Genomic DNA, 25689 nt, shown 5'->3' on the forward strand with positions numbered 1-25689 from the left:
GTGCAGCTGGTTGCTCAGTCATTAACCATGACTTTCCCACCAACAGTGAAAACTGTATCCACAGCCTCGGTCATGGTGGACATTTTGGTCATGAGGGTGTGGCCATCAACACAGCCACATAAGTAGACAAGAGGACCTCCTGGCACAAGGAGACCTTCTACAACACATCCATTGAGGACACGTCTCTCAGTGTTGCTGACCTCACCTGAGAGGTCTGTCAGGCTCGGCCTGGGTGTTATTCTGGGACTGAGGAAGAAATGGAGCAAGAGGGGATGTGGTCCAGGGACAGACACCTCTGTCCTATTTCCCTCTTTTTAACAAAGGAGTAAACAAATGTTTTGAGTTCAAGAAATAAAAATAATTTTTAAAAATGTTATATGGGTCATTGATCTAACTCAAACGAATGTGTCAGTGCCTATAGTTCATTAAGATGTTCTTATTCAGATAAAATTTTATCAATACATTGTTCTTAACAAGTACAAGAATAGAGATACAATATGTGTAACTATGAATGATGCTCAATATTTTCCATTTTTCTACCTATTTTGAGGCTCTACTATAGATTCATATCTTTATACAGGATTTAAAGTCAGTAAATACTACAATATATAGATAGAAATAAGACATTTCTAAGGTTTATTTATTGTACCACCTGAATGCTTAGTTTTTCAATAAACCATAAAACATAAAACAAAGGAAAACAAACATAAAAGTTGTATTTTTACTAGACAATTGAAAATGCCTACTTTGAAATCCTCTTATGCACATGTATTCACTCACTTACCCTCAGTTCATGCTACTTCATCAAAGTAAGATATTGTCAGGAAAAACACTATTTTAAACAATTTATAAACTGAAACATCTTCAATTTGAAACAATGTATGGAATAATGGCCATTTTTTGCTTTACTCCATTTTATTAATCAACACTCACAAACACCCACTTCATACCAAATAAAACACAATTGGGATAAGTCTCCACTATTAATTTTTAGTTGGAATACCTGAAATAACTGTTGACTTTAAATAAACAGTTGACATTTTTATTTATGTAGCCCATCTTACAAATCATGATGGTTCTTAACATGAAGTGACACTATCAAAAGGAAACACGTATTAGCAATTTCAAGAATAAAATTTCTGGAGCCTTCTGGAGTAACAAACTGCTAAGCAAAGGAAGTTAGAACTTTTTAATGCCATGCAGCAATAATTATTACAGTTTCTTTTTGTTATTCATACTTCCCTTTATTCCCCCATCCCCTCAAAAAGGATTTAAAAAACAGCTGACATGTTTGTAACATGCAAATTAAGTATTTCTTATTCTACCACTTTATATATGAGAGTAATATTTGGAAACTGGGTAGGTGGGGCATGATATTTCAAAAACAAGTTAAGTCTACCACTTTTGAAATTACTGAATCTATCAGTCTAACAGGTAATTTAAGACTCTATTAAAATGCCATCTAATTATTTACCAACAGCAACTCACAGCAGTATAAAATGAGATAGTGCTAATGAATTACAATTCCCAGGACATTTCCAGACTCTTCTAATAAAAACAATTAACTAGCCTAAAAATCATCTCAGGAGACTGCACTTCATAGTGAACAATTTCCGGTTATCATAACACAAGCCACCACTGCACCGTCAGATGAAAGGACTTTCTAGAAGGTGGGTATTGGGGTTAGAAATATGTTTTCCATGCCTCACAGTACAGTGACTCCGAAACTATTCTTCAAAGATGGCCACCTGACTTCTTACAAGTCAGAACGGATTCACTCATTCTGCAACTTCTCATATCAGTATTTGTCTAGTTCCTGCTCACTGAAGGCTGCAGTCACCAAGGATTAAAAAAATGACTGTTTTCCAAAAACTGGATGCCTCGACATAAACCGAATCAACCAGAACTGTGGTGATACACCGTGAACATTTATAAATCTACACGATGACTTAACATAGGGGAAAAAGTCATTTCTCTGTTTTAGAATTCAGCAGAACAAAATATATACTACATGAGAGTCCCATCTGCACTGCAAAGTATGATTACTCATAACACAAACCATGGAGCAATAATTTAGATCTGCGGTTTGCAGGTCAGAGAGCGATGCTCACTTAATGGGCATATCAGTCACAGACTCACTGCTCTGCCCAGTTCTTCACCTCTGTCTTCTCTGCTAGGAAAGAATGACAGAACCAAAATGGAAACGGGACCGAGTGAATGTCTGAAAACCACCGACCCAGAAATGGAAATTTATGTACAGTCCACCATATGTATATATTTATGGATTAAAAAACTTACATAATCAAGAATAAACCTGATTTCTTAAAAAGCAAAACCTATGAGGGGAGCTTATGAATTATGCTAGCCTTAACTTCCATTTCAAACAGAATAGTGTATGAATCACTATAACTAGGATCTTAGATAAATCTCAATGTATATGATTTTTAATGCAATGCCAAGTTCCTAATAAAGTAATGGATGTCTCCAAGGATCAAGAAAACGGAGAGATGAGAAGAAACATTTAACCACATGATGAATGGGAGCTGAGAGCAAGAAGCAAATTTCAAAGTCAGAGCTATCCTGCAGGCCACTACCCGTAAGAATTCTTGACTCCTTACATCTAGGGTTGATTGGCACGGTGCCTTGGGCATGCCACCCAGTGGGGTAGCTAATTCTGAGACACCTACTGAGGTGGGTTACTGAAGGGTCTAACAAAACTCCAAATCCCTAACATGCCTTCACTTCCAATATAGCACTGCAAATCCTCTTCAAAAACAAGAAACTCTCAAATAAGTATTGGTTTTTAAAGAAATGCAGTGAATCTATAATTCACTGAGTATTTACAAAGATATTTTTCTCAGTATCTCACATAATACCATACAACAAAAACACAACCAAAGTATGAAAAGAACTATTCCTATTTTTTCAGATGAGAAAACTGGAACACAGAGAGTTTGTGAACTTATCCAAAGGCACAAAGCTAATCATTGGTGGAGATGAGACCAGTGCCCAGTCAGCACCATCTCAAAGCAATAGCCTTACCTACCACCTGGTTTTGCTGCAGTACTTGTGCAAACAATAACAGTTATAAACATTTTTATGTGATTACTGTGTGCCTCGCATTGTTGCAAGCCATTCAGATGCATTAAGTAATTTAATTCTCATACCAACCCAACGAAGTTTACAGATGAGAGAACAGCCAATCCTACTGTTGAACGATCTACAGATTCAGCTTCTCAAACAAGATAAAGCTAATCACTGAATCAAATGTCCACTTTCTTTTTACAACACAGCAGACATGAATCTGAAGTGTTTACACTCGCTTGATCTAAGTCATACCCAAATTTTGAGAAGTCTTAGAATCAATCTAGCTTCCAAAAGACAAATTAGGCAAATGGTGAAAAACCTCCAGGGGTGTCCAACCTTTTGGTGTCTCTGGGCTACACTGGTAGAAGAGGAGATCTCTTGGGCCAGATGAGCAAAAAAAAGGTTTGAAGTAAACTTACGATTTTGTGTCATGGGCTGCATTCATAGCCATCCTGGCCATGTGCAGCCCTCGGGCTGGACAACCCTCCCAGACCTTCCAATGGCATTCAATACACAAGTTGAGCTGCAGGGTTTTATATGTCAAACTCCAAGAGTGGTTCTTTACAAACTACTTTTCATTGAATGTTTACAACAATTCATTATTGAAGAGCTTCTCACTGAAGAAAGAATCTGTCCTTCTATGCTTCCATCTATGCTTCTCCTGTTAATTGTCAATATAAAGATTATCTGCTAATTGACAAAGTAACTAATATCTACCTTGGGGCATCCACAAAGGCATAAATGCAAGATTCTTTAAATATACTTTATACAATGCATAGCAACTACTCTAAACTATGTGCCATTGATATAGCACGATTCTAAACGATCTTCTCTCAAAGGAAATTCTACATAGCTAACTGTATTAAACAACAGACTGAGTAGGAAATAGCTAACATCAATTTTAAAGAAGAAACCCTCTCTACCCAAATCTATCTTGATTATAGAAGTAATCTGTAGTTATTCAAAAATAAATTAATGGCAATTTTATAGCTGAATAAGAAGGTTTTATCTCCTTTTCCCCTCCACTTCTTCTAGCTCGCACCTATCAGAATGACTAACAGCAAATACCAAGTGCTGGCGAGGATGTGGAGAGTGTGGAATCCCGTGCCCTGCTGGTGGCGATGTAAAATGGAGCAGCCACTATGGAAAACTCCATGGGAGTCCACCAAAAAAATTAAAGTATCATATGACCCAGATGAGTCTGATCTAATTAGCAAACAGACGCACATGTCGGTTCGTTTACTTTCTTTTTCACTAAACGTGACCAGCATAAGAATTTCCTGAACTACTGAACCGCTCTGATGGTACCGCGTGCCTGGGAAGTGGGAGCATGTGAGCTGGGAGCAGCCCTTTGTTCATTTTGCTGAAAACAGAGGATGGAATTACTGGTAATTTTCTTTTAAAAAATGTTTTTCAAATTTCTGTAGTAAGTATATATTGCTTTCAAAATACAAAAATTGTAAACATAGGGCCGTACCTAGAGTAGAACGTAAATAAATAATTCAGAAATTAATGAAACTTAAAGTATAAATGTCCTAAAAAGCTTGGTGAATTCTTTTAACTATTTGGAAAAAATAGAGAAGCATAGAAAATTAACTCTGTCTACCACAAAACTATTTTATCTACAATTTTGCCTGATTGAAAGTTTTTTTAAGGTCTTTAAAATGTATCATTTCTCTAGAAACTAGACTTGCATGATCTCTAAATGATGGTAAAAAGAATAGCTTTATACAGCATGTTGAAGAGTGTATATGGTTCTACTGAGATCAGCTTTGCTTTGAATTTTTAACTCGACTACTTTCTAACAGGGTGACCTTTGGGAAAGTTACTTAGCTTCTCTCTCAATTTTTACTGCAATGAAATGAGAACAATATTGTCAAGTTCATAGGCTCACTGTAAGAATGAAAGGAAAACGGGCATAAAACTTCACATTAAATGTGAGTGATGGTGTAATTCTTCAAATAAAAAATCACTATCCGAATTAGGAAGATCCAGGGCAATCAACCCTAAAGTTTTCTACCACACAAATGTGCTTTTTCTATGTTACATCTATAACACACAATAGGTTTTACGGGAAAATCTAGATTTTTATATCTCAGCATTTTTCACTACTGAGGTGATTAAATACCATCCAAAGTGTTAAACCAATGTAGATATAATTCTGCTAGAATTACTTAAAACATTTCAAGAAAATATTTTCATAAAAAAAACTTTTAAAATTTGAGACTGGGCAAAGTAACACATCTTCTAAAATCATTCCTTACAAGATAGCATATTCTATTATCTGAAACTTTGTAACTAAAAATAGAAGCAAGAGAGGGGCCAAGAGAATTTTACTAAGGCATCAGAAACAGGGTTCACTGGAAAGGAAACTCCAGGATAAAGAAATTAAAAGTTAAGAGCATGGGGAAACAAAGTGACTAATCCACCATATCATAGAGTTACACCGAAGATACTCCAATTGCTAAAATGTTATGATTCTATGGCTTCTGTCCTACACACTACGCAATTTAGAAAGACTCTACCACTAAAACAAGTGAACCAAGCTAATGCTGTAATGCTATGATGCGGATGGTCTGCAGTTCTCCCTCTAGTGACTTCGCCCAGAGAAAACCATGTATGAGTGCTCAAGAAAACATCTTTCATTACAATACTGACACATAACAACTTACTGTCCATTAACAGAGGAACACACGAATACAATCTGGCATATCCATACCTGAAATACTATATAGCAGCTAAAAGGAATGAACTAGATTTATAGAAGAGCTGATTCAAAATGATGCAACTTAACCGCATAAAGCAAACAAGTAACTAAACAATACACCAGTAGTTTTATGTAGTATGACACCACAACTATCAAGAAAACCTGTGTGTGTGTGTATGCGTGTGTGTGTGTAAGGACTCCAAGTCCGTTCAGATAGGCAAAGAGAAATTTAGTTTTATTTGTAACGTTCTAACATTTAAAGGGAAGCTGTATTTACATAGTACGTGTTAAATTAAACTATTGGGTTAGGCAAAAAGTTTGTGTGGCTTTCTCCGTAAGATGGCTGCAGTAGCTCTTAGTTGTCTTTAACTTCACTTGAAACAATTTTATTAGATATCATGACAGCTGTCATTTCAAGCATGCATTTTTTAAAAACGTATCAAAATTGGTAAATTTTTATGTAGCCATTATAATATTGAAGATAAAAGAAAATATGTGATATTTTTAGCACATTGTGCTTTATTCTTTCAAAAAAGGTAAAAATGCAACTGAAATGCAAAAATTAAAAGATTTGTGCAGTGTGTGGAGAAGGTGCAGTGACCAACTGAACTTGTCAAAAGTGGTTTGTGAAGTTTCGTGCTGGAGATTTCTCATTGGACGACGCTCCATGGTTGGGTAGACCAGGTATAGTTGATAGCGATCAAATTGGGACATTAATTGAGAACAACCAACATCATACCATGCAGGAGATAGCCGACATATGCAAAATATCAAAATCAATAAAGTTACTGGTGAAAATAAAAAATGCGTCTTTTATCTTACAGAAAAAACTAAATGGGCTTTTTAGACAATACTTTAAAAAAGAGCTTAAAGTATTTGATCATAAATGTAAAATTCTTTAATAGCTAAATGAAATGTTTACATCTATAAATTGTTGAACAAAATGACAACTAATGTAAAAGAAAACATTATAACATCTTTTAAAATGTTAACAAAAAGTGCAAGCAGTTGATTTACATTAAAAAGGAATCCATGTTTTTAAATCTAATTCAGAGACATAAATCCTAACAAGACAATAAGTTAAAAGTCAACATGAAAATCACACAAACGTCTCTTACCTCAATTCAAACAGTATTTTGAAATTAAGTGATCTGACTACACTTCTGATATTTATTTACACCTGTTCAAGTCTGAAAGAATGTCACACATGACCTCTGGTTTATACAGCCTCATGGGACAGTCAAGGAAGAAAATATATGAACTAAAAAGGAAGCAAACAGCTGCCAAGCACCTCAGTCCTGCATCTGGCAAGCGACAGGCCTTCTGTTGATGCATATGGAATCAAACACTAAAGAAACACCTTCTTAAGATGTAAGGTGGTGTTAAGTCAGGAAAGTCATTCACAGATATTGCTGAGCTCAGAGCTGTTTGGCCCTAGAAGTAACAAAAGCAAAATATCTACTTATATTCCTTTTCTTTGTCTTTCACCAGAGAATACAGTAGGAGCCCTGCTGCCTGACACACTGTTTATTAGGAAAGTCATATAGAGTTACCTTCTTAAATCAAATAATTTATATCATTCTAAAATATATAAGTGTCATTCATTCTGCAATATTGCAATGGAGGATGAGGCCTTTCTGAGCACGAATCAGCTGGCAAAGGTATTGTTTTTCTTCCACAAACCACAGATGTAATTGTCTGAAATCTCCATAAAGAACAGTGAAAACTTAGAACAGTTATGCTAATGCAACAGAGAAGCTGTCTGATTTTAACGATTCTCTCCTAAATCTTTTACATTCATTTTGCCTACAGTTAATTCAAGAGCAATCTTCTTTAGTGACACCTTTATTGAATCTCTCCAAAGCACTCAGAATTTCATGGAAATCTCTCTGTGTTATTACTTTTCTTTCCCTAAATTCCTACAATAGATTACATTACATAATAACAGCAGCCAGCACAATGCCATGAACAGACTCAAGAAGACACCTAAACAACTTGGTAAACCAAGAGCCCGACAGGTGACAGCAGAATACGAGGTCATCCTGCAAGTCATCCACCCCTGTGAGCATGGCGTGATTTACAGAAGGTTCCACAAGGGTCGGGTGCCCAGCAGTTAACAGGATAAATGTGAGAAGTGGAAGTGCCTTAGGATGGCGTCTCTGTACACCACCTCATGCAAATGTTAGATTACATTTGGTAATTACCAGATTTGGTCTTCAGTCTGCATACAATAAGGAATACAACCCCTTAGGACCCAGGTTGCAGCTACTGGTTTCACCAACACCGAATAACTTCCCTGTGCCAGGACCAGGTGTAGAGAGACAAATAATGAGTTATGCAGAGTTTCTCAGCCTCGGCAGTGTTGAAATTTAAGGCCAAAAAAAGTGAGGGCTGTCCTGAGCATTTGTAGGGTTAAATATCCCGCTACCCACTAGACGCCAGTCTCACCTTCCCCAGAGCTGAGACAGCTGTTAACTGTCTCCAGACATGCTAAATGGCCACTAGGGGGCAAAGTCATTCCTGGTTGCGAACCACAAAGCTAGAGTGGACCAGGAACTTGCCTTATCTAGAACACTGTGTTGGGACTCAGAAATTCCACTTTTGGCATCAGGTATCTTTGTGGCCTTGTATGAAATTCAGAGAGATAACCTGTCAACAGCCAGATGGCTACATAACTCACAGGGTGAAAGGCAAAATGAAAATGTGGGACCCTTATTCAAACACCATCAAGAATTTCAACACAGCAGAGCATTAAACACAGCACGGGGTTCGTCTAAGTTCAGGGCCCTGAGCAACTACAGAGGGTGCAGGCCCAGGAAGTCAGCCCTGCCAAGGGTGCCTGGTCAAGGGCAGGGCAGGAGTCACAACCTGGGCTTCCTGTGCTCTTTCCACTAAACTCAGACTCACATTAATACCAATTACATCTCAGTGAGTCAAGAGGTTTTCATATTTCAGGTCTGTAATTTTTATCTTCCCCTCAGGACTCTACTTTGTCTTTCTCACACTTAGTCGCTAATATTCTCTATACATAGCAAAAATGTTGGACATAATAATGAATTAACTTCTTACCTCATTTTTTCTAAAAAAACATGTTTTTCAACACAAACCTACTAAATTAGATCGACATTTCAAATTATAAGACCATGAAATCACTCATTTTATTGGAAACAAAAAAAGTTTATTGCAGTTTATTAATAGCATCTGTCTCCTGTCTTTGAATGCTAGAGAAGACAGCAATGATGTTCCATTGCCATTTGGGAACAGCTCCTCTTTTCTCAAAAATTATCTTTGGCAATGAATTAATTCTTTAAATTATCCTTGCATTTGGCAAGTGTTTTGACTCCATCTGTGGAAATTAGCATTGTTTCTGATATGATCAAGGAAGATATAATTACGTCCTATAAAATGTGAAAATATGTGTTGCTTAAAGATGTGAGGTTTGTGTCTATTGCCTGTGAGTGACCACTGTGAAACTAAAAATGTAGCTTTAATATCATTAGGACACAACTTGACACTGCCTTGTATTTCCTTGCCTTTCTCTCTCCTTCTTAAACATCATTCCCCAATATAAACAAGCAAGTGATGGTATCTATGCCACAGATAAGGTTGCTTCCAAAACGTAAGTGGTTAGTTGGTTAGTACTTTGGTTCAGTAATGTTCAAAACAAAAAAATGGAAAGCTTCCCAACAAGCGCTCGGAATCCAATTTTACCACCGTACAATAAAGAAGGGCCACAGGAAGCCACACATCAGCAGTCAGAGAGGCACAGTGTGCCTCTGAAACGGGGACTGAATGACAATGCTGTGAGGAGCACTCCCTAGAGAACATCTGACAGGTGTCACTTCCAATTCTTTGCTTTTCGGTTTCTAAGTTCAAAGGCGTTGTTTAGAAAAATCCCCTCTAAAGATATTTCTACGATTCTCTGGACCTTAAGAAGAAACTAACAAAAATGCAGTGGCAGCTACAATACAAAATGGCTTTAAATTTTGTATAATCAAAAGATATATACAAAGGATAGCTTCTCAGAAACCATTTGCAAAGAGGTCCAAATCATCAAGTGCTGTTACTAAATAACGGGGAGAGGAAGGAGCAAAATGAACTGTTCTCCACAAAGGATGGTCAAAAATGAACAGTAGACTGGAAAAGAGAAGAATTAATGCTCTTTAAGAACAGAGGATCTTGTTTACCACCCTCTTCCCCACGCCTAGAATGTTGTAGGCAATCAAGAGATATTTACTGAGTGAATGAAATAGGTTATCACCTCTGAGGAGAGGGGGAAAACTGGTGTTTTTCACAAAATAGAGCAGAATAAATTGGCACAGAGTGGATTAAAATATGACCTCTCGTTCCTTATATAAAGCCTATTTTTAAAAATGCAAAAGGTGCCCAGGCTGGTGTGGCTCAGCTGGTTGGAGCCTTGTTACTAACAGTAACCAAAAGGTTGCAGGTTTGATCCCTGGTACAGGCAGGCACGGATCCCCTATCCAGATGCATACAGGAAGCAACCAATCAATGTTTCTCTCTCCCACTCCCTCGCACTGTAAAAGCAATGAAAACACGTCCTTGGGTGAGGATAAAAAAATTTTTTTAAATGCAAAAGGTGCACAAGTTAATTACTTTTAGTACACAGGTGGTTACTGGTTGGTATGCTAAACCTCAATAGTCGTGGTTCTCTTACAGAGTTTATAACGTGCCAGGTACTGTTCTCACAGCTTTACACATTAAATCATGCAATCCTCAAAGGAATTGTTTTGAGACAGTGGAAACCGTAGCACAGAGAGATCTGTTTCTAGAGAGGTCTGCCTGTTTACTACGCCACACATATAAAAAAAAAGAACTACGGGAACAAAAAACCTGTATCACGGAAAACATTGCCCTCCTATTTTACTCATAATAAGAATGTCACAATCACACAAATCTAGGAATAAACTAAAATTTAAGGTTATCCTCTGCCAAAGTTTATAGCAAATAAAGACTGGTGGTTTGTTGTTCAAAATAGGGGAGGAGCTGAAGATCTTTTTGCTTGTTTTTTATTACAGTCTATGACTTCCTTTGCTTCTTTTAACATATCTTTTAAACAGTCCTTCCTATACTCTTCCAAAATGAATTATAGCAAGAATTTGTGCATTTTATCCTCAGCTCTGATTCCCAGAGGCTATTTTTCATTGCAGCTTATTCTCTGAAAAGGACCACTGTAAACAAATACCGAAGCAACTCCAGAACCCTCTGGTACTTTCCAAGACGTACATCACCTGAGATCAGCAGGGCCTCCTGGTTGGTCTCTGCTCGGTCTCAGACCTACAGTCTTAGTGGACTGCTTAACCTTCTATGTGCAGGGTGCTTAACGAGAGAGTCCTATATAGGAATATGACATTTAAAGAAAGTATCTTCATTTTTTAGGCTTTAACTAGAGAATTAAGAAAAACAGTATGGATTTTCCTAAAATAGCTACAATGGTAGCTACACCTTCCAAATATTTATCCCTTCTTTATAATTACTACATAACTACTTAGAGCCACCATCAGTCCCCACAGATGTTAAAGCAGACAGCTCTTTAGACATAAAACAATGAATTTGTTAGGCAACATATATGTCAAAACTGGCAGACACCACTGCAAAGAATGTCTTAACACACTGATCAGAAGATAAAGCTGCTAATTCAACAATAAATAATTTCCAATAATTGCCAAGAATTTTTATATCTCACTACTATCTTCTGAGTTAGTATTATCTTCATATTGGAGATAAGAAAATTGGGTTCAGAGATGTTAACTAACTTACGAAAAGTCACACAGCATCACAGCCAGGCCTCAATCCCACTCAAGCTTGTCTTCTTGCAAAACCGATCCCGTATTATAAAAGATTCATTATCCTAAACCTATAAAAGTAAGCCACGAAGACATTTTATACACACACACACATATTTATTTCATATAAAGCATGTACTTGTCCAGTTTACGCAGCACCCTTTGTGGAAGAGGTTGTCTTTTTTCCCATGTGGATTCTTGCTTCCTCTGTCACAGATTAATTGACCATGTATGTGTGGGTTTATTTCTGAGCTGTCTATTCTGTTCCATTTACCTATGAGTCTGTTTTTATACCAGCTCCATATTGTTGTGATTACTAAAGCCTTCCAGCATATTTTGAAGTCAGCATGTGATACCCCTTTGTTCTTTTAAAAATATTTTATTGTCTTCTGTGGTTCCATAAATTTTAGGATTATCTGTCCGAGCACTGTGAAAAACGCCCTTGGTGTTTGGAGAGGAATCACAGTGAACCTGTAGATTGGTTAAGTAGTACAAATGCTGTAGCTATATTAACTCTTCCAAACCTTGAGCATGACAGATACTTCCACTTACTCGTGTCTTCAATGTCTTCATTGACATCAATTTTCAGAATACAGGTCCTTCATCTCCTTGGTTAAATTTATTATTCCTAGGTATTTTATACTTTGTGATGCAATTATAAATGAAATTTATTAAAGACTGATAGTTCAATCTTTTGTGTTAATAGGAACACAAAGGATTGCTGTGTATTAATTTTGTATCCTGCAACATTAGTGAATTCAGTTATCAGTTGTAATAGTTTTCTTTTTTTGGGTGGAAACTTTAGGGTTTTCTATGTATACAGTAATACCATGTTATCTGCAAATATTGACAGTTTTACTTCTTCCTTTCCAATTTGGATGCCTTTTATTTCCTTTTAACGTCTGATTGCTGTGGCTAAGACTTGCAATACTATGTTGATTAAAATCAGTATGAGTGGCTATGCTTGTTCCTGATCTTAAAGAAAAAGTTGTCAGATTTTCACCATTGAGTATGAACTGTGGGTATGCATCATAGTGACTGATTGGCAGGTAGTAAACCACCCTTGCAGTCCTGGAATAAATCCAATGGTGATAATGGTGTATGAACCATTTAATGTATTGTTCAATTTGGTTCATTACTATTTAGTTGAGAAATTTTATATTTATGTTCATCAGGGATATTACCCTATAATTCTCTCTTTTTTTCTTTTTTGGTATTGTTTTGGAATCAGGGAAATGCTGGTCTTGGAGAATAAGCCTAGAAATATTTCTTCCTCACCAGTTTTTGGAATATTTTGAAAAGTATAGGTATCAGTTCTTTAGATGGTTAGTAGAATTAACCTATGAAGCTGTCTGGTTCTGAACTTTTGTTTGTTGGGAGTTTTTGATTATTGATTCAATTTTTGTTACTACTAATCAATCTTTTCACCTTTTCTGTTTTTCCCTGGTCAATCTTGGAAGGATGCGTGTTTCTTCCAGGTTGTCCAATTTGTTGGCACTTAACTGTTCATAGTGTCCTCCGAGAATCCCTTTTATTTGTGTTGAAAGTCGTAAATTCTCTTTCATTTCTGATTGTGTGTTCTCTTTTTTTCTTGATGAGTCTGGGTAAAGACACTGATTTTGTTTACCTCTTCAAAGAACCACCTGGCAGTACCACTGTCTTTGTCTATTGCTGATGGGTTTTTAAGCGTCCATCTCGTTTATTTCCGCTCTGACCTTTACTCTGTCCTTCCTTCTACTAACACTGGGCTTTTGTTTGTTGTTCTTAGGTGGAAGATTAGCTTGTTTGAGATTTTTCTTGTTTCGTGAGGTAGCCTGTATCACTATAGACTTTTGTCTTAGCAGTGGCTTTGCTGTGTCCCATAGATTTTGGAACACTGTTGTTCCCATTCTCCTTCCTCTCAAGTAATTGTTATTTTTGTTGACTCACTGGTTGTTTACTAGCATGTTGTTTAGCCTCCATGTATTTGTGAGCTTTTTTTTCTCAGTTTTCTCCTTGTGCATAATTTCTAGTTTCATATTGTTGTGGCCTGTAAAGATGTTTGATATGATTTCACTCTTCTTAAATTTACTGAGACTTGTTTTGTGGCCTAACATGTGATCTACCTTTGATAGAATGGTTTCATGTGCACTTGAAAAGAATGTGTATTAGGGTTTTTTTTAATGGAATGTTCTGTATATGTCTATGAAGTCCATCTTTTTTAATGTGTTCCCTAAGGCCAAAGTTTCCACATTGACTTTCTGCCTGGATAATGTATCCACTGATGTGGGTCAATGTCAAAGTCCCCTATTATTACTGTATTCCTCTCACTGTCTTCCTTTATGTCTGTTAATATTTGCTTTCAGTATTAAAATGCTTCTATATTGGCAGCATACATGTTTACAAGTGTTATATTCTTTTGGTTGAATTGACCCCTTTTCCATTACACAATGACCTTCTTTGTCTCTCAATACAGTCTTTGCTTCAAAGTCTATTTTGTCTGATATAAGTATAACTGGTGTGTGTAAGTGGTCCCATGCAGTTCAGATCAGTTTTTCGAGGGTCAACTGTATCTTTGATCTGCAGGTGGGAATCTGCATATACAGAGGGCTGATTTAGTTATAAACCAATTTTTGATTATGTGGCAGGTCAGTGCCCCTAATGCCTGTGTTGTTCGATCATCAAATGCATGTGTGTAGACACCCTAGCTTTCTTCTGGTTTCCTTTTCCATGCAGTATTCCTCCCCGTACTTTCATTTCATCCTGTGTTCGACTTATATGTGAACTGAGTCTCTTGCAGGCTTCATATAAATGGGTCTCTCTTTTTAATACGTTCAGTCTATCGCTTCTCTGCCTGTTGGCTAAGATCAAGTGTAGTAACTGTTCTTATCAGTTTAATACATTCAACCACTGTACGTCTTTTGATTAAAGAACTTAATCCATTTACATTGAAAGTAATTACTGGTAGATATGTGCTTACTGCCATTTTGTTCATTGTCTTCTGACAGTTTTATAGTTCCTTCCTGGTCCGTTTTTCTTATGTTTTGTTTTCTAGGGGTTGATGGGCTCCTACAGTGTTATGCCCAAGTGCCTTTATTCTTGTTTTGTGTATCTACTATACGTTTTTATTTTGTGGTTACCATGGGGCTCACACGTAACAGCCATGGCTATGAAAATACATGTGAATTTCATAAAGCTCACCATTCACAGTAGAATATTCTACCATGTCTTGAAGTGTGCATACCCATGACAAGGGCCTACTCTGAGTTATAATCTATTCCCCACAGCAAAGGATAATTCATTCACTAGTGGCATTACCCAGCTTTCAGCATAGCAAGTGTCTCTTTTAGAATTAATTCTAAAATAATAACAAACCACTTAATATTTTATATCTTTTATATTTGGAATTTCAATGTTCTCCTAAATGTTTGACTTATTTGAAACCAACATGTTAGAACGAGAAGTAAATACTAATAACTCCTACTACACAAAGAAACTCCAAACATTCTTGGCAAAATCCACAGTGAGATTCTAAACCTATCCATCTGCCCTTGGAAACAGGGTCATTCAAAAGCAATCATTGTGCACTAAATTACATCTCCTCCTCGCCAACCACTCAGAGTTCCCCAAGGCTCCATGATAACTGAGTCACACACAGGAAAGGCTTCTCAAGCTGTAAGAACTCCATTTCCTCCTCTAAATGTTAGGGGTCAAAGATGAGACATCACTTCCACTCCTCCACCATGAATGAAAAGTCCATTAGAGAAACCAGTTTCAAGAACCTTGCTGACATAAGGCAGCACCTGTATCTGGTGATGGAGATGCAAAGAGTGAGAAAGGGGCATGAAAATCAAATGCTGGTTGCCACAGAGATGAATTACAAAGTGATCTGGGGGCACAAAGAAGAAAGGCGCCCACCCTTCCCCAGCTTTCTTCCCTCTTCTTTGATATTCCCTTAATCACCCTTTTCCCAATTGCAACAACCTGAATAAAATCATCTTCTTAACTGTCCTGGGCACTTTGTCTTCCACAAAGGGTCTCATCGTGCTTGGACTGCAATCTAAGGAAAGGGAGTGAACACTTCTATTCCCACGTGAACATGGGGACCAAGCTGTTGTGACAGCACAGGCAGCCGCAGCATCAGATGATGAGACCCAGCTCTCACCACGGATCCCTACTGCCTCACTGGATCGAAAGTGACACAGTGTGCCACGATGGACCTGTTAGACTGTGACGAATGTAGGACTTTAGCCCAGGCTTTAATAGAGCAATAGGCTCTGACCAGTAGTCTCATAGAAGCTTATTGCTTCCATTACTCAGAGGCTTCCCTGCAAAACTGCCTTGGGTTCTTCTGGGACTACACACCACACGCACACCTGCACACACACAACTTCACCACTTGCACCGAAAACCAAAGGAAACACACGCTCTAGTAAATACCATGTTGAAGAGGCTTCAATGTAAATGGTTTTTTTTAAAGTAAGTAGCATCCCAAATTAGTCCTAAAAGTAAACACCAAGACAACTGATAAAGCAGACATGTTTAATGACTGACTGAAGAAGGAATTGGGCCAAGTGTGGTAGGTACCCTACTTTTAATATTAAAACCTAACTTGCACAAAAATAGAAGCTTTTGTGTTTTACTGGCACAAAGCCACCTTTATTCCTTTATATCTTATCACTGCTTCTGCACTGTACGAGCAGAGTTGAGGTGCTGCAACAGCGATCACGTGGCCACCAAGCCAAGCATCTACTATTTATAGCAGTTTGCCGAATTTCGGAATAGACCTTCAAAATTAATGTTTTCCTACTGACAAAGAAAACAGCCCCATGCCTATTATATGAAAAGCAAAATTAAAATACCCCTATTACTACCTTCTTATCAGCTCTTTCTTACAAGTGAAACATGATTTTGTCTAATTCATACACTTTCTACTCTTGTGCAACACAATAAAAATGATACCACCATCTACTCAACTAGAGTAGGAAGAAATCCTTAAATGTTTTATTTCAGTGTTTTCAAAAATAAAGTTCTTAAAGTAAGCAGAGCAGTAAATTACATTAAATTTCCTAATGAAGAATAGTCTCAAAGGCGTTAGTTAGCACAGAAACACCCTAATACATTTCTACTTCTCAAACTTAATATATTCTTTTTGGATATATTTTGGATGGACAATTATTTTCAGAATTCACGACTGGACTAAGATGTGAAGCTCAGAAGTCCTGACCCTCCTCCCCCACCCCCACCCCCACACCACATCCACACACCTCCTCCCTGTTCTGGGAGTCAGGAGGCGCTCTCTCTATCAGGGTACCGCTTCCTCTCTCCCTTGGATTGATGGCGGAGTCTTGGCTCTAGTGAAATAAACTGGAAAGATAAAGTCGAACAAGACTTTAAGGGAATTTTAATAAGAAACTTGTTTCAGAAGAGGAGAGGGACATAATCCAGTCTTCGTGTTGAGGTGGCAACCCCAAGGGCCATGGAAAAAGTGGTGGGAGAGGGGAGACACGAGAAGCAAGGACAACAGTGGGAGACACTGCTACCCAGGCAGAGAGGATGAAGACCAGAGACCTAACCTATGCAGCGAAGTGAGGGTGGGGAAGAGGAAACTGATGGAACAACACTCTCTATGTAGAAGCAACTGAACTGAACTAGTCTCAACTGACTTTGAAGGCTTACTGTCTTATTTTTCTATTTTGTAGTTGTTTAGTGTCCTCTCCTTTAAAAAAAAAAAGACTATCTTATGGGAATCTGATGGGTCTTAATCTCCTTAAGGGCAAGGACCATGCCTTATTTCTCCTTTCCAGTATCTCCATCCAACCTGAGCAGCACAAGGAGGACGGGGGCGGGGGGGGGGGGGGGGGGGTGGGGTGGCAAGGGTGGCAGGGTGGGCCAAGTGATGTGAGGAGGAGCTTGAGTTTGGGTCCTCCCTCTTTCACTTCCTAGTTGTTTAACCTTGACGGTTCTCCATTTTCTCATTACAATAGGAATTGTACATCTAATTTTCAGGGGTGTTTTAAGAATCAGAGAGACTACGTATGTGCATGTGTGTACGCATTTACAAAAGTAGGCACTCAGTAAGTGGTAACTGTTAGCAGCTTCTTCACACTAGCATCATTCAAATGTGAGTAATGAATGCTAAAACTCAAAAGGTCTCTCAATTTTGTAAAAAGTTGGTTTTGAATGTCTCTTTCCCCCTTTTAGGAAAGAGCAATTATTGGGTTCAGTTCTCTAAAAAATTATCTGAAAGGTTTATTTTAGTGGGAGGTGTGTGGGAGTCATTTTCAAGGAAACATCTTTAAAAGCTGAGAGAGGAAAAATCTATACTAAAAACATGAGACCCTTACACAAGCATATATCATTTTACTGTACTTCAGGGATGTTCTGTTATTTACATATTGAAGACAAGGCCCTCCACCAGCAAAAGGATTATGACTCATTTTACCACTATGCATGTTTTATTGTGTGTAGTCTGGAAATGAACCCCCAATATCTCAGAGGTATATCTATACAGCAAGTTATTGCTTTAACTTAGTAAACCTAGCAATTTTCTCTTGCACATCCCCTTCTTAAAGCTACTGCATTTCAAGTACTATAGAAGCTATTAACTGAAATGTACATCTTTGATAAGTGTTCAGTAAGATACTAATTAAAAAGACTGCTTAGTGGTTAGACCAAAGAGTTTAGATGGCCTGAGCTACAAAGAGAAAGCAGAAAATTAATGGTACTTGACCACTCCATCTCCTAAATACAAACAATGTAAAATATCAGAAAAAATTTAAGGGTGATTCATTTGATTTTTGATTCAAGAGCTCTTGGTATTTGTAAATAGACAAGTTTCTCCTGATAGCACATGACACGGTTGTTAATATTCTGATCCTAGGCCTCATCAGTAGAACGGTCCTTCAGCAGCCCACGTGCCCACGCCTTTGAGATGAAGACTGAGTTTTCTTCAAGATCCTCCCTAACCTTCTCCAAAAACGAAGTAAGTGTTACACAGCATGGCGGTTTATCCTTCCTGGAGGGGAAAAAATCTCCAGCCTATGGTTTTCTTTACAATGCAGACAATCACCTGTGCTGAATAATGGATTTAGTGTTACGTTGGAAATGAACTGCCCTGAAGCAGCAATTTAAAGACTCTATTCCTTTTTGAAATATCTCCTTTGTCATTTTTCACCCCTTCTCGTCCATCGACTACATTAAATACAGAGCATTACAGAGCAGCACGAACTTCATAACGTGTTGGGGGAGAAGAAAACTTGGACACAGTCACAAGGCCTCCAGCAGAGATTTCTTTTTATGAGATGCGGATTTAAGCACATTTTGGCAAGAAGGCAGAAAGATGAGCCTTCAAGTATTACCTGTCAACTCACTAAGACAATCTGGATTTTCAAAATAAATCAACGAAAATGATGGGAAAGCCTACAGGTTAGCTGAAAGACATTCCCTCCCTCCTTGAGTATGCTGAGCGGAAAATCTTCTCTGTGCTGTTCTTTCACCCCATGGAAGACAGGAGTCAATGGCGTTTTAAAGGAAAATCCAAGCACTATTCCAATTCTGCTGAAGATTTTAAAAGTCCTCTGGGGTTTAAAAAACTAGAAGGCAACCTTTATTTAAAGCCATGGTGAGTTAAATAAAGTTTCTTTTAAATAAGTCATCACACTTAAGAAAGTAAGTTTTGCCAAAGACTGAACAGAGTTGTATACTAAGATTCCTTCAGCTTAGAGGTTGTAAAGACAAGGATGGAGAATTAAAGCAGCTCCTTACTTGACCTTTCGTTTTACTCTACTGTTTACCAAGAGGATATGTAACAGTCTCACACCAGGACAATTTTTTTGCAACTCTGCAACATCCTCGAGAATATTAGATATGGGAAAATTTTCTTTGCCTATATTCATCTTGCTGAGAAACCATTTGTCATTATTTATTTCAAGTTTATCCAGTAAATTACATGCATTACTTTGGATCAGACAACACTGTGCCACCGCATGAAGAAAATACAAGCAAAACTACCAGAAATACTGTAAAAAATGACTACTTGCCTCTATGTGCCGCAGATGTCAATTGAATGAAGATCCCACTGCAATGTCATTATGCTGAAATTAGATTTCTAAAGAAACTCTTGGATGGATTTCTATCAAAATATGATAAATATCTACCCTCTCTGACCTCTCTGCGGAATACAATTTGTTGAAATAGCCACAGGCAATATCTATTCACAGAAAAAGAAAATGACTTACAAGAAGACTTGATGGCCTAATTGCAAAATTACTGTAGGGAAAAAAAAAGAAGGGATGCAGCCATCCCTTCCTGTACATAACAGACATGACCCCCAAAGAGTTGGGGGTAAAACACATCATATTTTAAGTAAACGCACAGGAGGGTCCTGAATTAATTATCCTCCCTACAACAGTCTGCTTTTCCAGTCTATAGATTAAACTACTGACGAAGGGAAAACACAAGAGCCACATTCGCCCAGATTCCTGAGTTGACTGGTTGATAAAATTAAACAATACAAATCTTGTTGGCTTGAATATGTCTGCATAGATTAGACACCGCACCAGTAACCTGAGTGCCGGGTAACAGGGAGAGCAGGCACTGGGTCCCGAGAGAATTCCCACTGGAAGTACTAAGTGGAGTTTCTCTGAGCTGCTACTTCTCAAACGTGCCTAAATAGCAAGATTTCAGGGCCAATTTTCTTGCTGATTTTCTTATGTTCGATAAATCATTTTGGAAGTAACGATGATCTAGGTAATATTAACTGTTAAAAGATGTACAGGGGTAGGCAAAAGTAGGTTTACAATTATGAGTATATTCTTATATTATTAATTATTGTATTATTTTCCATACGAACTGTAAACCTACTTTTGCCCACCCCTGTATGTATACTGTGTATGTGTGTGTATAATTTGAAAAAAATGGAACACTAAAAAATTGTTTTCCTTTTATGTATTCTGTTTTAAAAAGCCCACATACATTTTAAGTTCACTGGGGTGAGCCGTGCTGAAAATGGACAGCCGGTTTGGGGGGAGGTTGTGCCCCCCACCCTGCACTCAGCACTCAGTCCCTCCCCACTCCTTCCCCTGACTCAACCTCTTGTTGCTGCCCTGACAGCCTCATCCTATCAGAACACTGCATCTTCCACCCCTGCTCAGTGTAGAGTTCGAATAGCAGGATCTGTTCAGGTCCTGGACCTCAGCCATGGCTCCAACTTCACCTCACCAGGATCCATGGGCCAATTACCCCAAGTCATTACCTCTGATCCAATGACTGACTCGTTTCCTCTGGGCCAGGATGTTTGTATTAACTTTATCTCAAAGTTGGCTGTTTCTTCCTGTGTATGTGTCTACCTAGCCTGTCATTTTGCAATGTAAAGTGACTGAGGGCCAAGGACCCTGCCAGTTTGTGAACACAAACCCTAGCACCAGTCTCTATTTCCAACCAACCTGACAGAGTCCTGCCCCAGGACATGACAACGTTGAACTAAAATTCCTACTTGTGCCGAACACATTATAGTGGCCAGGTTTCTCAATCATAACAGCAAGGCAGCAAATCACTGGTGCCTTGCAACACGAGCAAATTTGTCTCCATGCATCCATGCCCTAAAGCCATTAATTTGGTGCTTTTGAAAAGGAACAGGAGGGTGGTTTTTGAATTAAGCAAGATAAGAGTACTCAAATAATACAAAAATTCACAAATTGGTAAATGATTAATCTCACTAGTTACAAACTTTAGAATACTTACCCAAGCATGAGATAATTATTATTAGGATTCAGTGGATAACATTAAAAACCTGTGCCAAATGTGTCTATAAAGCACTATTAGAATATAGGTAAATAGCTAAATATTTTATCTACACCCAAGAAACGGTACCCTCTTTAGCTCCCAAAGATTTCTGATAAAAACTAAAGCAGATGCAGATAACTACCACCCTGTGTAACTCAAATTTCTAAAAAACCCATTTGGCCGTACATTTCACACGGTCATGGGCATCAAACGGTGTGTGCACAGTCAACAGTGGCATGGCCGGGCAGACACGGTTTTAAATGGTCAAAATAAAGGCATGTGCTCAGGGCTTTGTAGTAAATCAACGGTATTCCTACGAATTAAACAAGGAGGGTTTTTTACTAAATTGTTTTCTTATCCTTTTCATAACAAAAATTTGGTTCTAAGTAGTATTTAATAACTTAATACTCTGAAAACCTTTTCACCCATACATGATTATCCTGTGGGCTTCAAGTACACTGATTACTATGAAAACAACCTCGTATTTCATTCAGGCTACTGCTGGAAGGAATTTAGACAGGAGCATAAAAGAAATTATTTGTAATTTAAACAGGCATTTAAAATCATACCTTTAAAATTAACACAATGTCGAATTCGGTAAAAGTGAATCACTTTGTTAAAGCAATATTCCCTTTAATATCTGCACTAATGTGCTATTCTGAAAATGCTGAGACTACCAAGCACGTGGTGTGTCCTCTGAAACTTAAAAAATGACCTTCACCTAGGGGCTCACACTCAGTTAGGGCTTGGGTGTGAGCACGGAGGTACCCTTTATTGTGCTTTATATAAAGTGAAGACAAGCCTCGTGCAGCTAACACAGTAGCCAGCTTGCAGTGTTCGTTACATTGTCTGAGGAAAGCACAGCCTCCAGCTCCAACAAAAAACACAGAAAAAGGTGACTGAACAGACCTTCCAAAACATGCCTATGGCAGGTATCAATAATGAGGGGTGTATGTTTGGTATTTTCTCAGGTATAAAACATAATTTAAAAAATATAAGTCTATGTCTTCATTTAAGCTACCAATTAATGTAAAGGCAAAAGGAAGCTCGAGAGAAAGCAAAACAATTTTGGGAAATGGGAATCCCAGCAGACTGTTGACTAAAAAACATATTGTGAAATGTCGGTTTTTCCCATCATTCGCACCCTGTAAATTGCTTACCCAATTCAGTCTGTCAACATTACGGATCCCGACTGAGAATTTTGTAAATCCCTACATGATTTCTTCTCTGAAGAGAAATTCATCAGCATATATTAACTACAAATGTCCTCTTTTCTGGTTTTTCTGACATGGCATAATTAAATTAGATGGTTAACTAACTAAACATTCTAATGAAAACAGGAAAACAAAAATGATTCTAAGATCAGTATACAAAAGTATTCTTATTCCTTATAAAAATTAGTATGAAAATTAAGGTTACCCATGAAAACAAATATTTAATTTTACTGAAGTGATTATTTTGACAGTTCAAATAACTTTTCAATTAACATGGCAAGTTCATGCCTCTATATCTTTATATATGACAAATTTATACATAATAGACATGATCTTAAAAAAACTCCTACACACAAAATAACAACTACGTCGAGTGTACCCAATTCAGAAAGCATAAAAGAGACTCCACAAAAAATAAAAAGGTAATTATGTGAGGATAGTGGCTTTATGGTGGTATTTTTCTTCATTCTTTTATAATACTCTTATATTGCTTTTAAAAAATTAAAATATACATCTTTTGGTTATACATAAAAACCACTACACACGTTAGATATTAAATAACACTAAAGCATAACTTCTAAATAAACCATTGTGCAGGTTCAAAATAATCCACATACCTGAACCAACTTCTTTTTCTTCTTCTTCAATGTTGTTTTTAATGCTGTCGTATTCCTCATCAATGGTCTGATTACCACGCATCTGGGACAAAATTCTACGGGCCTTCTGGGTCTGTCCTTTCTGAATGAGCCATCGCGGGCTTTCGGGTAAGAAGAGAAAGCCAAAAAACTGAATAACTGCTGGAATTGCTGCAAGCCCCAACATGTACCTGCCATAAAAAAAAACATATATTATTGTAAAATTTGGTCTTATTAGCACCATGTTGTGAATAATATCTAATGCTAAGTTGGTCAGAATAATTTTTGTGTTTGTGTGTGTCGCCAGAAAAAAAGGATATTTTTCTGCTGTAGTGAGAAACTGCAAAATGAAAGTCTGATTCTTCTCTCTCACACAAATTACAATGAAAAAGAATGAGCAAAAGTCAGAATAATCATCCAGACCCATTCTGAACTAAACACATCCTGCAGAAGTCCACAATCAACCCTACCCAATAGTAATATATGTAACACATATATAAGTCCGCATTCTACAATATGAAACGGGATTAATACAAAACTCTCGGATCCGTTTAAAAGATACACTGTTCAATAAAATGCCCAAATGAAAGAGTTACTTCTGCTCTGTGAATGATTAGTTATGATTTCCTTTTGCCATCAAGCATCATGTTCACCCTCAATAATGAAGGAGTGGAAATCCATAGGAGGAAAATATGGAGTTGGAAGCAAATAATGCTTATTAAAATGATAGAAATACCTTATAGTATAGTTTGATATTAGGTAGTGTGATTCCTCCAAATTTGTTCTTCTTCCTCAAGATTGCTGTTGCTATTTGGGCCTTTCTTTTGTGGTTCCATATAAATTTTTATAATATTTGGTCTAGTTCTGTGAAGTATCAATATGACATTAGTATCTTGAAAGGAACTGTGTTGAATCTATAGATTGCTCTGGGTAGCATGGACATTTTAGTGATGTTAATTCTCCAATCCATGAACATGGTATGTGCTTCCACTTTTAATGGAATCTTCTTGTATCCTCTTCAGTGTCTTGTAACTTCCCAAGTAGAGGTCTTTTGTCTCTTTTGTTAGATTTATACCAAGGTTTTCTATTCTTTTTGAAACAATTGTGAAGAGAATTTTTTTTGGTTAATATCACTTTCTGATAATTCATTATTGGCACAAAAACGCAACTGATTTCTGGATGTGAATTTTGTATTCCGCCACTTCACTGAATTCATTTATCAGTACTAGTAGTTTCTTGATGTAACCTTTGGGGTTCTCTGTGTACAGTATCATGTCATCTGCAAATAAAGACAGTTTTATATCTTCCTTTCCGATTTATATGCTTTTTATTTCTTCTTCTTGCCTGATTGCTATGGCTAGGACTTCCAGCACTACAGTAAATAAGAGAGGTGAAAGCAGATATCCCTGTCTTGTTTCTAATCTTAAGCAGAACACTTATAGTTTTTGCCCACTGAGTTTGATGCTGGCAGTTGGTTTATCACTTACGGCCCTTACTATGTTTGGGTATATTCCCATTATCTCCACATGCTGACAGTTTTTATCACAAGTGGGTGCTGCATTTCATCAAATGCTTTTCCTGTATCTATTGCTATGAGCATGTGATTTTTATCCTTCATTGTGTTTATGTGGTACATGCAAATGTTCTACCAACCTTACATTCCCAGAATAAATCCCACTTGATCATGGTGTATGATCTTTCAGATGTATTGCTGTATTTGGCTTGCTAATATCTTGTTGAGAATTTTAGCATTTACGTTCATGAGGGATATTGGCCTATAATTTTCTTCTTTTTTTATATTCTTTTTATAAGGCCATAGTAATCAAAACAACATGGTACTGGCATAAAACAAATACAGAGAACAAAAATAAAACCACATCATTATAGTCAATGAATATTTGACAGAGGAACCAAGCACACACAATGGGCTGGAGAGAGTTTATTCAATAAAGGGTGTTGGGAAAATTGGACAGATACATGCAGAAAAATGAAACTAGACAAAGTTTTTATGCTACACACAAGAATAAATTCAAAATGGATTACAGATTTAAACATTAGACCCCAAACCATAAAAATCCTAGAGGAAAACATGGCTAGTAAAATCTCAGACACTGTTTTGTGATGCATCTCCTCAGGCAAGGGAAACAAAACAAAAAACAAAAAAAGGGGAACTCTTTATCTGCCCTTGGATTCTAAATATTATCATGCTAGGTAAAACAATCTTGGCTATATGCCCCTGCTTTTTATGACTTTGAGTATTTCTTACTAATCTGTTCTAGGCTGCAAAGTTTCTTTTGAGAAATTAGTTGACAGTCTTATGGAAACTCCCCTGCAGGAAACTAACTGCTTTTCTCTTGCGGCCTTTAAGATTCTCTCTGTACTCTTAACTTTGGGCATTTTAATTATGATGTGTCTTGGCGTGGGCCTCTTTGCATCCCTCTTGTTTGGGACTCTCTCTGCTTCCTGGACTTACA

General features: G+C 37.4%; 1 protein-coding gene and 1 non-coding gene across 2 annotated transcripts in view; one reads left to right on the forward strand and one right to left on the reverse strand.

Annotated features, from left to right (window-relative positions):
- The window catches only part of SLC2A13 (solute carrier family 2 member 13), a 281336-nt gene that overhangs the window by 195279 nt on the left and 60368 nt on the right, over nt 1-25689 (reverse strand). The window contains exon 3 of the mRNA XM_037139707.2: nt 23198-23406. Coding sequence (XP_036995602.2) covers nt 23198-23406 — 209 coding nt within the window. The remainder of the gene's footprint in view (nt 1-23197; nt 23407-25689) is intronic.
- LOC119045133 (U2 spliceosomal RNA) lies at nt 14422-14604 on the forward strand. Its single transcript, XR_005081736.2, has one exon. It is a non-coding gene; the product is annotated as a U2 spliceosomal RNA (small nuclear RNA).

This window comes from Artibeus jamaicensis, unplaced genomic scaffold (genome assembly GCF_021234435.1).
Source record: "Artibeus jamaicensis isolate MK-2021 breed Jamaican fruit bat unplaced genomic scaffold, CSHL_Jam_final contig_233, whole genome shotgun sequence".
Lineage (NCBI taxonomy): Eukaryota > Metazoa > Chordata > Mammalia > Chiroptera > Phyllostomidae > Artibeus > Artibeus jamaicensis.